The sequence below is a fragment of the Convolutriloba macropyga genome, chromosome 14, assembly GCF_964194025.1.
Source record: "Convolutriloba macropyga chromosome 14, txConMacr16.3, whole genome shotgun sequence".
NCBI classification, from domain to species: domain Eukaryota; kingdom Metazoa; phylum Xenacoelomorpha; order Acoela; family Convolutidae; genus Convolutriloba; species Convolutriloba macropyga.
This window is the reverse complement of record NC_134481.1, coordinates 39,234,901-39,247,948: the sequence shown is the minus strand read 5'-3', so window position 1 is coordinate 39,247,948 and position 13,048 is coordinate 39,234,901. Positions and strand designations below refer to the sequence as shown.

The following is a 13,048-nucleotide window of genomic DNA, read 5'->3' as shown; positions in this document are numbered from 1 at the left end:
ATAAGAGGCTTCTACGGAATGAATTTTAACAAGCTTTATTAGTTTATCGCTGAATGTTGTTTACCTAGTTTTTTGAGCAGCGTTTTTTTCAACTTATATCTCTATCTGTTTCTGTCTCTATTATATGGCACGCAGCTCTTCTTTCGCAGCTATTTCGGCAATCTGCCGGCCATGTTTTCGATTTACATTTGTTCACACAGCAAAGCTGAAATCTAATTTTCTGAATGACTTCTTCCTCTCACTAACGGCATTTGCGCGCGTGACGTCATTTCTCACGCGCTTTAGCAGAAGTTTTTTGGTTATTTGTGTGATTAGATTTTGATCATACGTGACTTACCTCACTCAATAAAATGACTTTTGCACTTTAAAACTTAAGTTTAAATTGAATTTGTTTAAGGTCAAAGGAACTCATATGTGCAGTAACGGTCGCTAATAGGAGGCTTCTGTGGAATGAATTTTAACAAGCTTTTTTAATTTATCGCTGAATGTTTTTTAGCCTAATTTATTGAGCGGCGTCGATTTTTTCAATTTAGATCTGTATGTTTCTATCTCTATTATATGGCACGCAGCTCTATTCTTTCACAGCTGTTCCGGCAATCTGTCGGCTATGTTTTTAGTAGCCGAACAGCGATAGCTGGGGCTATTATTGGCCTTCTCTTGTTTTTTTTATTTCGTCGTGGCGATTTTTGTTACGAGCATATGACGTCACAACCACTTGAAAACTGCTTTTTGCTCATTCGTTCATGCAATTTCAACTAAAGTGCGTGCATGACGTCATTTTTCGCTCTTAGTGGATTGAGTTTTTTATAGCTGCGAATCTGTAAGCTGAGCGTAGCTATATTTCAGTGCTCTTGGTTTTTTTGTTTCGTCATCTGACGCTCTTTTTTCATTTTACATTTGTTCACACAGCAAAGCTGAAAAAGTCAAATTTTCTGAATGACTTCTTCCTCTCACTAACGGCATTTGCACGCGTGACGTCATTTCTCACTCGCTTTAGCGACAGTTTTTAGGTTATTTGCGCGATTAGATTTTGATCATACGTGACTTACCTCACTCAATTAAATAACTTTTGCACTTTAAAACTTAAGTTTATTTTGAATTTGTTTAAGGTCAAAGGAACTACTATGTGCAGTAAAGGTTCCTAATAAGAGACTTCTGTGGAATGAATTTTAACAAGTTTTACTAATTTATCGCTGAATTTTTTTAGCCTAGTTGTTTGAGCGGCGTCGATTTTCTCTTCAATTTAGATCTGTATCTGTTCCTATCTCTATTACATGGCTCGCAGGTCTATTCTTTCGAAGCTATTCTGGTAATCTGCCGGCTATTTTTTTGTTCATTCGCGTGATTAAATTTTTGGTCACATTTGACTTACCTCACTCTCAAAAATGATTTCCTCACTTTGAAATTGACTTTTATTTACTTTAATTCAAAGAGATAAGGTCAAATGGGTGTGTGTCACTCTAAATGAAAATTATTAGAGAACAGATAATAGAAGCAGCAAAAACTTATACAGATTTTTAATCAAAATATAACAGATAGCCTTCAATGAAAAGACGAATTTTTTTGGTCTGTCTTTTACTGGTTTTTTTTAGACTGCCGATCTACGAATCTATTGCGGCTATTTTCTGGCAATCTGCCAGCTATGTTTTTTATATAGCTGCGAAGCTGTAAGCTGAGCGGAGCTATATTTAGGTGCTCTTGGGTTTTTTTGTTAGAGAACAGCTAATAGAGGCAGCAAAAACTTATACAGATTTTTAATCAAAATTTAACATATCAGCCTTCAATCAAAAGACGAATTTTTTAGTCTGTCTTTTTTACTGTTTTTTTGAGACTGCAGATCTACGAGGCTATTGCGGCTATTTTCTGGCAATCTGCCAGCTATGTTATGCAATTTTTCGTACTACCGACTTTTCGTCTCACCATGTGAGCTTTTGTCCCCCAAAACGGGATAAATCGGTTTCAAAAAAACTTACGATACAAAACCATGCCTAATTTTAGATAGAAAAAAAACGCCCACTCCCCCCAGCGAAAGTAAACCCCTTTGACTTTTAAAGAACTAGACATTTAGCCGTCATATTTGGTCATACCGGTGAACCATTGCCATGCCTAAGTTGATATGAAACTATCACAGCCGAACAAAACATCACAACCAAAATTGTTTCCTACTGGAACCAGAATGGAGGGTTATTTTCCGTGGTTTTTTCCTGCAACTGGTATAAACAGGTAAAACCCGCAAGGCTCTAAGTCGCTGAGAAATTCTCTTAGAACCATACTCCTCAGTGAACGTTCACCCTCACTGTTCAGGTGGCATGATTTCATGGTGTGAAGGATGGTTCTGAGAGTTAGACCTCCACAACTTCACCCTTACACTTGACCTCCCCCGTTCTTTGTAACATTTTTTTTCATTTAATGGATCTAACGTTCAACCTGTCCAAAATATACTTCGGGGATCTAGTCGATACAGTTATCTTTTACATCTGTCCCAAAATTTTATTGTACTAACTTTTGTGTCTCGGTCGTGAGATAAGAGTTTGCAAAGAACGATTGTAATTAGTAATATTTTAATAGGTTCTTAGAGTTATTGCGCTTTTGTTCTAGAACATTCTTTGTCTTGATTGACTTTTTCACGCTGAGTTCTTCATTTTTTAGTGATCAAAGTTGCTCTCGTTCTGAAATTAAGTTTGTTGGACTGGCGTCCTGGAGGTCTGAGGTTCGAGTGCCTGTGGGTTTGGCGTTTTGTTTTGCACTCATAAAACATTAAGCTGCATCCACTGTAAATTAAATTGCCTCGCCTGTCGTTCAAGAACAATTAATCGGACGTTAGTCGTTTTATGTCTTTTCCTTAACATCTTTCCCTTTTCAGCAGTCATGTGGCACACCTAACCCTCCCAGTGTAGACGAAGTGGCCTCCACCCCTCCATCGAATGCTGCCAACGAATCCACATCTGCGAATGGCGCCAACAAAGACACGTCCACAGAGAAAACCCAGAAACAGCCCCGAAAGAAGAGTAAAAAATGGAGCGGAAACTCGAGCAGTAGGCATAAACAGAGGAAACAAGCTACCTTGGACTTAACAGAGAAGGTCATACAAAATATGAACTCGTGTCGAGACAGTTTCTTCACGATTCGCTTGCAAACTTACAAGCAGCAAGACGAAATGTGCTCAGATTCAGAAAGGTCACCGAACGATTCCATCTCAAAGACAGAAAGTAACTCCTCTGCTCGGAAGAAGATCGAAGATCCAGACCCCGACGTCCACTACGAAATGATGGAGGGTCGAGATTCCTTCCTTCATATGTCACGTGAGAAGTACTGGGAGTTTTCCTCTTTGAGAAGAGCGAGGTATTCGTCAATGTGTATGTTACACGAACTGCATACTGCTGGAAATTCGCTCTGCACTGAATCTAAGAAAGATGGCCAAGGCACGAAAGCCGATGGAACATCTGGAGCATCTAGTGGAACTTCTGGCCATTCGAAGGCTGAGATCATGAACCAGTACATCAAGGTCATGGTGCACGCCACCACATGTAGAAATGCCAACTGTACAAACCCACCACAGTGCGCCCAGTTTAAGAAACTTCTCTCTCATGCAAAATCTTGTGCCCAGAGAACGAATCAGCAGAAATCTGCTGCTGCAAATGGAAACACAAAAACAACTCCAGGATGTGTTCAGTGCACTAACCTGTTTAAAATGTTCATAAAGCACGCTGAGACGTGCAATAAGGGAACCCAACCGTGTTCTGTCCCCTATTGTCAAGACATCAGACGTCGTAACAGCAGACAAGACTTGATGCTCAGACGCAGGATGGCTATGATGATGCAGAGAACCAACAGCGGCAACGCCAGCAGTAACAACGCCCCGCCTACCCCTCAAGGGGGAGCATCCAACGGAGCCAGCTCTCCAATCGGCAATAACAGTAGTAGTAACTACATGAACAACCAACCCAGGACACCCTACGCTCCCAGTCCAATTTCGGTCAAAGACCAAACTCTGTCACAACCTGCAACCCAAAGTGTTGTCAACAACACGTCTGGGGGTAATCAAAACTGGAATAGTAGCAACAATTGCACTACTAGTAGTAATGGCCAACAACAGCAGACGCAAAATGGAGCAGTAATAAACACAGCTGGTATTGGATTGAATGGCCAGCAACAACCACAGAGAATGGGAGCCCAGAATATTGGTCAAAGTAGTCAACAATCTAACAATAGTTCACAGATGGGCAACAACAACCCTCCACCAGGAGCCCTAGAAGCTGCTCAACGGGTGAGACAATTTTCGCCCCAGTTCGATTCTGCTGTGACATCCCTAAGGAGATATTTTATTACAATGAGCTTGAGTTATGAAATTGAGCTAACGTGCTTTTAATAGCGTTTATAAAACGACTTTGAACTTCAACCCAAAAATTTTCAGAAATAATGTCAAATGTCCAAATTCTTTTAAGGGCTGAATTTTCATTTATAATGGAACACAAAATTCTTCTATTATGAGCAATTCTGATATAGTTCAGTATGAGTTTATAGTTAGAATTAGGGGCAATTTTTTTTACGTATGAACTCTCGAAATACAGTAAATTAACTGTGTTGTCTATAACTTTAATATAGGATGGACTCAAAGCGAAAATTGACTTAAATTGTGTTTAGGCTAAAACGATGGCTGCCATGCAATCCTCCTCCTCTCAAATGGGCTACATGTCTGCGGGGGGCACTGTCGTCACCCCCAACAACCCCCTCCAACAACAACAGCAGCAGCAGGTGTACACCTCTCTTCCCATGGGGCCAGTCGCGGCCTCTCTTCCGTCATATCAACAACCACCCAACAATCCCACTATGTCCAACGCACCACCCATGTCCCACCACCCTCCCCCCACACCTATCCAGGCCATGGGCAACATGCAAGACCCCTCTGGTAAGTACTTGTTTCATGATCGAGTATTGCAGTACCTATAAAAAGCCAATGATGCTGCAATCTTCATGTAAATAACTATTTATTGTACAACCTAAAAACGGGATAAACTGGTGAGTGGTGCTTGAGGTCTTTTCTAACTCACAGTGTAGCGAGTTTTTTCAGTTATGTTGCTCGATTAAGCTTTTGGTCACACGTGACTTACGTTACTCTAAAATGACTTCCTTTTTTTCAATGACTTTTGCTTTCTTTCGCTATATTTGAGGGTTATATGAGGACAGTCAATAGAAAATATGCATTTTATACAATGTCTTATGACATTGTATCCAAATCGAAGTATGGAGTCTTAGCAATTAGTTAAAGAAACTGAATTTTCAATTCTTCGGTATTTTCTTTTTAATAGCCACACACATCTTCTCAGCCGGCTATTATAGCGCTCCTATTTTTTTATAGCTGCGAAGCTGTAAGCTGAGCGTAGCTATATTGCGGTGCTCTTGGTTTTTTTTTGTTTCGTCGTCTGACGCTTTATTTTCGTTTTACATTTGTTCTAGAACATTCTGTCTCGTCACTGCTTAAATGGCTTTTTCGCGCTTGATTTCACGCTTTCTGCGTGACCTAAATTGCGGTTATTCAGAAACAGAATCTGTTCCTAAAACAATGTTGATTGTAAGAAACAGATTGTATGGTCCGACAGCCGAGTGGTTAAGGCGACTGGCTGTTAATCCGGAGATCGCCGGTTCGAGACGCGACAGGGAAACTGTTTTTTTTACCCAAAAACAACCTCCTTTGAAATAAACTTGTAAGTTTTACAGGCGGCGGCGATAACTATTATCAACTCACTTCTGTATCTTTTTCCATCTGTATTTTACGGCACGCAAGTCTATTTCGCAGCTAATCCGGCAATCTGCCGGCTATGTTTCTTTACTTTGTCGAACTTTTTTTCGCTTGACCCATTTCGCCGCTTTTTGAACATTTTGCGTGAAATCTTTTTGACTTCTCTAGGATAGTTTCACTCTTCTGTCATTCTGCTCAAAGTCCTTTTAAAGTATGTTCAATTACGAAATAACATCAAAATAAATCGCTCTTAATAATGTTTTTATACAAAAATCTATTTCTGTTGATATTTTCTTTTCTTTCAATCCCAATAGAGTTATGGGAATCAACGGCGGCTATTTTCCGGCAATGTGCCGGGTATGGTTTTTATATAGCTGCGAAGCTGTAGGCTGAGTAGCTATATTGCGGTGCCCTTGGTTTTTTTGTTTCGTCTGACGCTCTTTTTTGTTTTACATTTGTTCACACAGCAAAGCTGGAAAAAGTCAAACTTTCTGAATGACTTTTTCCTCTCACTAACGGTTTTTGCGCGCGTGACGTCATTTCTCACTCTCTCCCTCTCTAGCAAAAGTTTTTTGCGTGATTAGATTTTGATGGTCAGTGACTTAACTCACTAAATAAAATGACTTTTGCACTTTTTTACCTTAAATTAATTCAAAATAAACTTAAGTGTAATAAAGGTCCCTAAAGAACAGGCTTCTGCGCAATGAATTTTAACAAGCTTTATTAAATTATCACTGTATTTTTACATAGCTTTTTGAGCGGAGTCAATAACCTTGTCATCTTTTATCTGTATCTGTTTCTATCTTTAAACGGCACGCAAGTCTATTCTTTCGCAACTATTCCGGCAATCTGCCGGCTATGTTCTGCAGGTCTAGAAAGCTATCTTAGTTACAATCTGCCAGTTTCGTGACCTGTCTTTCTAACACAAAATCCACTATTTTCGCCAGCGACTTTTCCTTCCTTGTCATAATTTTTGCATGATCTAAATTGCTCTTCTAGTCGGAATTTCTTCTTTCATAGAAATTATCTATGCCACAGCCCCCTGAGAAAGAAGTCGCCTGCGAGAGCACGTTGTCCTAAATTAGTCGGTTTATGTTCTTTTGTCTGCCATATTTGATTGTTTGTTATATTTAAAGCATTTTTTTTGTCTCAAGTTTTCGGTTACTCTCGCTTACATTTTTGATCAAAAAATTCTTTGATCGCAGAAGTATCGTTAATTTAGATGCGATTTCTCTCAATTGGTGAAACTGTTTGTGTGTTTGGCTCGTAATGTTCAATACGAGAGGTCGAGGAGCATCTAGTTTTTCTTTCAATTCTTTAGGTGGAATTTCAGGACTTTTTAAATTCGTTTCGCATGTCACCACTTTTATGGGATAAACCAATGAAGCCGGGGCTCTGAGATTTAATGTTAAAAGACAGTGCATAAAGTTTTGAAAGTTGCTAAGGTAGTTACTGTTCTTTAGTAATAGTTTTAAGCTTAAAGTACTCCAATTTAGAGGCTGAGCTGATTTCTCCATATTTATTGAAGCTATGGAAACTGTAGACCCATTCAGAACATTTTTTGACATTAATCTGTATTTTGCTCTTACTGTTTCTATCACAACAATGGTCAGTTGGGCCAACGGTGATTTTTTCCTGCTGTCGGCTATGTTTAATAGCTGTGAAGCGATAACAAGGCCATGTTATTGGTCTGTGTTTTTTTTACATTTCAAAGAATTTCAATTGTATTGGGGGAGAGCTGCCTTTTAATCAAGGTGTTTTTGAGGTCAAATTGGAGTAGTGATTTTGTGAACGTCGATAAGGAATTGGAGCGAAAAGCTAAGTGGCTTCGCGGCGTGATTTTACCCTATTGAGAAAACGGTGTTTGAATACAAATTCGGTTTCTCAATAATGCTTATTTGTTCACCGGTGGCAATTTGACCTCTTTGTTTTAACCTAATTTCGAGTTTTTATCGGATTTTTAAATGGTTTTCCGAATACATCCTGAGCCCTTATTAGGTCCAATTTTTTGTTTTTTCCCCCACGAAAATTTGATTTGGAGTTCAAGGCTTGTATTGCTATGTTTAATAGCCGCCCTCATCTTCTCAGCCGGCTATTATAGCGCTCCTATTTTTTTTTACTTCGAACTTTTTTTCGCTTTACCTTTTTGCCGCTTTTTCGACATTTTGCGTGAAATCTTTTTGACTAATCTAGGCAAGTTTCACTCTTCTGTCATTCTGCTCAAAGTCCTTTTAAACAGCAGCTGCTCAGCAAAGCAATTCAAAAAGAAGAGAGTCAGTACAAAAAATCAAAATCAGAAATAGAAACGGGATAAACCCATAAAGCCCATTTTTAGATGCCCGGTACTTGAACTTTGTTCTCATGAGTTTTAGTTACTATCTATAATGCTTATTTGTATTGATACTAGACCCTGTAGCCTCTCATTGAGAGACAGGAGTATGTTCAACTACGAAATGTCGTCAAAATAAATCGCACTTAAAATTGTTTTTGTACAAAAATCAATTTTTGTTGATATTTTCTTTGCTTTCAATCCCAATAGAGTTATGGGAATCAACGGCGGCTATTTTCCGGCAATCTGCCGGGTATGTTCTTTGTTTGTCCTCTCCCTATTTTTGGTACGACCGTTTGATCACTCGCCAAGAAGTCAAAGTTAGACTTTTTCAGTGATTGTAATTCTCAGATTTTGTTTGCATTTATGACTTTTTGGTATGAGTTTTTAGGTCAATGGTGTGATAATTTTTTTTATCATATATGACTGAGATCACTCAAGAAAATGACTTTTAATTGCTCTCAAACGAAGTTTGCAGTTATTATATTAGTCATGTGGTCTTTATTACGCGATTTTTGCGATTAAACAGTAAACAGGTAGCGCTCGGAGGGCATTAAGTGGCCGAGCAGCTCTCTTAGAGCTTTACGTTTTGCTTTTCTCTAAGTATGCGATTCACCGAAACTGTTTTGCGGAGCCAATTTCAAGGTGTGAAGGTCCTTCACACCTATTTTCCGGCAATCTGCCGGCAATATTTGTTGTCTATTTCGAATTGTCTTCTGTTTTCCATAGCTTTTGGCGTCGTCTTAGGTTAATAGAGGCCAATTTTGTACAGCTCTCATTTTTGCGTTCCATTACAACATAAATCTTTCTTCAGCGAATGTTTCTGAAATTTTTTTTTGCAGTTGTGGAATTGTTTAGTGGAACGATTTTTTTAAATAGCCGCCGTCAGCCTCTCAGCGGCTGCTACTTAGGCTCTCTCCTTTTGTTCGCTTTACTTTTCGATCACTTTTTTTTGTTTCCAATAAAGCGCGAGAATAAAACTTGATGTTTAAAGACCTAGGGCGTTAAGTTAGCAAAGTTTCTTAGAGTATACTGCTAACTGGTATTAGTATTATGCTTATCGTTCTCCGATTTAGACCGAATCAACCATAATTTTTAAATCTAATGATAACTTTAGGAAGAATTAGAACACTTTTTGACACTCAGAATAAATGTGACGGTCATTTTTTTTCAACTGTTTTAGTCCCAGTTTAAGGCCGTTGTTGGGTCAACAGTGATTATTTTTCGGCAATCTGCTGGACTTGATGGATTAGGTTTTTGGTCACAGGTGACTTACCTCACTCTTCAAAATGACTTTCATCACTCGATACATTTGCTTACTTTAGTTTGAGGAGATAAGGGCAACTGAGAACTGAGCATTTGTCACTATAATTGATGATTATATGAGGGTAGCTAAGAGAAAGAACACATTAGTCATACAATTTCTAAATCAAAATATGACATCTATGACTAAAAATTCTCTTCTTTTGCCTTATTTTTCATATTTTTTTTGAGACTGACTGCAGCTTTATGAAGCTGTCACAGCTTTTTTTGGCAATTTGCTATATGTGTTGTCTAATTAGCATCTTTTTAAGAACTATAATAGAAAACAGTGACAAATTGAGTAATTGTACTCAAGAAAAGCGTACATATAGCGGAGAGAAGCGTACGCTTTGCGGTGTACTATCAATAAAAAAGTCAGACTTTTCTCAAAAAGTTTCAATAACCTATCTCATAGAACTCTTATGACGGAGAGACTAGGTTTACTTCAAAAGTATTTTAAGTATTCTAATAACTTCAATACTGTAAAAGTATCCATTATTCTATAACTTCAATACTGTTAAAATTATATTGCAGTTGTTGTACTTTTTACTTTACTCTCCCTTTGGCATGTTATCTGATATCTGACACTGCAATTCATGTTTTTTTTTTGTATTGAAATATTGTGAAATTTGAATTGAAGAAGTATTCAGTTACAAAATATTTTATTGTGAATGCAGCTTCTCGAATCATGATATAATCCGCTTCATTAATTTAATTTTGACCGAAAAGACAACAAATTTTGTCAATGTTTTGTTGAGATGAAGTTGCAGAGACAATTGAACATTATAATTCAACTTGACTTTAATCCTAGAAATATGTTTTGCATTACATGCTGTTTATAATGTACTCTTCGCTCGACGGGTATCCTAATAACTCCACAGGACAAATTGCGATAAACTGCCGGTTTACTAAAACTTACTGGATTTTTTACGCCACGAGCCCACGCTGAGTGTTTGTCTCTTAATTGCCAGCATGTAAGTCGAAGGATGCGTTGAGGAAAATTAGTAATGCAGCGAAAGGTTGAAGTTGATACGTGTTTAGAATCATGCGTTTCATACAATGTAACATCATTGGTAATGAATTTTGGTATAAAACCCACCATTAAAACTTTCTTTCTATAAGGTAATAATGGCAGCCTGTTTGATTTTTATTGGGTCATTCTTATATCCTGACGATTTTGTGAATTAGCACGATATTGGAATAAACCAAGGATCGTTTTGGAATAATATTGTTTAAAAATTTGAACTACTTTAGGTACTCCCTTGATGTACCATCATCCTGCAATGGACGCGGGACCCAATGGAGGTGCGATGTACGTGAATGGACCTGTGGTGTCCTCTTACGGACCTGGAGGCCACGGACCTCCCCAGATGATGATGATGTCTCCACACCAGCAGGCCATGATCAGGGGATCTCCGGGTGGTCCTATGTACTACGCAGGATCCAATGGCCAGATACAGATTGCTCAAATGCAAATGGGTAAGCACACAGTTGATATAGTTCACGCATTCACATCGTTTTTGTGATATGTTTGAGTTTTCAGAGGTATCTGCCTGATCGGAAATCGGCATACAAGATTCAAAGCCAGATGGATGTTTTGATGTTCTAATGAAGTGAAAGTTGTTAGTATCGTATAAAGTCGATTCTTAGCTCGTTTAAAAATTTCGATTCTAGAGACATTTAGATTTTTTGTGTTCCTTCTTAATTATTTATCTATGGGTATTACCTAATCCTCCGGACTAACTATCGGTTATGAGCCTGCAATCTGTCGTCGGGTTATATTGCATTGCCGATATTTTAAACAAATAGACTCGCTTTAGGTGGCCATCCAATGCGAGGAGCCATGATCCGAGGAGGTCCGATGCCTGGTATGGGTATGATGGGCGGACCTTCCGCAATGCATCACCCCTCTCAAATGATCATGTCCGGCGCATACCCCCCACAATTTGGTGGACCAGCTCCTCAAGGGTGGAGACCGGGGATGCCAGGAGGACCTCCGGGCGCACCACATCCATCCAGAATGCAAATCCCGGTCGGGGCTATGAGAGCCCAGGCACCTGGAGCAGGAATGGTTATGATGAACCCTAACGGACCTGCTCCAAACCCGGGAGGCGGCCCACAACCACCCACATCTATGGGTCCGATGGATTCAGGCACTGGGCAACAGCAGCAACAACCTCAGCAGAAGTTTATCCCGAACCCTGCACCCACTATGAGTCAAAACCCAGCTCAGAATACACCTAATCAATTTGCCTCTAATGGACCCGCTGTTGGCCAGCAAGGGGGCAGTACAGCGCCTGGCGCTGTCGGAAACAATTTAACTCAACACGGCGGCTCCGCCTCCTTGAACTCGGGAGAAACTTTGCAGAAATTTGCAGACACTTTATGAAAATAACCAAGACAGCGTCGTTGATGTTGATAAAAACACAACAAAACAAATCTCGTTGACTCGTAAGATAACTTCTAATCATGTTCTGTACTACTAACTAACATAGCTCTTGTCTTCTAGAAACTTCCAGAAAGTTCTGGTCTAATCTGAAAATGTTTGCGTTGTCCTTTTTGTTGTAACGTAGTGATACTTTAATTTGAATTTGCCAGATTTAGAAAGAAAGTTTATCAAATATATTAAAATTTCTAGAAAATCGTTCAACATTTTGATTTATGGAATCAAATTCGAGGTTAAAATTTATTGTACAAATTTGAATTACTCAATTGTCTTCATTATACAAGTTTTCATTTCATTTTTCTCGAAGCATCTTATTTTGAAAGACTTGAAAGTGCAAAGTGTCGTTATTTTCATTTTCAATTTTGTTGTTTTTCTCTGCCGGTGACTAATGTCACGAAAGGAGCAGAAAACTAACTTTCACATACTTTTGCTCGGTTTTGTTACCGATTTTGGCAAAGTTATCATTTATTACACGGAGCAGATATTCCTGATAAATCGTACTATTATTATAATTATTACGGTATTATTACTTTTCGTTGTTTATGAGTTTATTAAGCAAAAGATAGTATTTAATTTAGTAGGGTTGTAATCTTTCTTTTCAAAGCCCACCTGAAATGGTTATAAATATAAGGATTAATAATTTTGAAATACTTTTGAAAAGATTTCAGGTGAATTTGTGATTTTGTTCATCCTTTGTGCTGTATCTAAATCTCGGTAATCCTTCAATTTCAAGAGTCGTTACAGTTTCAGATGCTACTAAAATGATGTTTAAACTATGTTGATCGAATGCCTTTCGTTCATGTAACACTGTCATGAAATAGTAGCTTGAAATCTTCGGTTTGGTTATCTGATTTGTGAAAAATTGAAAACAGTAGTTGACTTGTTTTCTGCGCAATTCCCAAGCTTTCTAATCTGATTTTCAAAAAAAATTGCTGATTTTGATTTAATATTAATTTGTCTGCTACTTTTTTTTTAAATTTCGCTTGTTCGAAAGCTTGGGTTCCATGCAATTGTGCGTTAAAGTTGTGCATTAAGAAAAGTTGTCCAGATGAAATAAAGCCGAGAAAAATGATAAATTAAATACAATATAAATTAGATCTTGTCTAAATTAATTCAGTATTTGAATATACAATTTAACTCTTATTTCTTACTCTTTTTTTCATTCAACTGGATAGGTTTCTCGTCTGATTGTAAAAATGTTTCTATTAATCACATATGATCCACTTGAAAA

At 38.3% G+C, this 13,048-nt stretch overlaps 1 protein-coding gene across 1 annotated transcript in view; it reads left to right on the top strand.

The window, feature by feature from the left end:
- The window catches only part of LOC142353219 (uncharacterized), a 511,758-nt gene extending 499,303 nt beyond the window's left edge, over nt 1–12,455 (top strand). The window contains exons 17-20 of the mRNA XM_075405449.1: nt 2,864–4,267; nt 4,645–4,909; nt 10,626–10,850; nt 11,192–12,455. Of these exons, the coding sequence (XP_075261564.1) occupies nt 2,864–4,267; nt 4,645–4,909; nt 10,626–10,850; nt 11,192–11,760 (2,463 nt within the window). The 3' untranslated portion in view covers nt 11,761–12,455. The remainder of the gene's footprint in view (nt 1–2,863; nt 4,268–4,644; nt 4,910–10,625; nt 10,851–11,191) is intronic.
- The last annotated feature ends 593 nt before the right edge of the window (nt 12,456–13,048 follow it).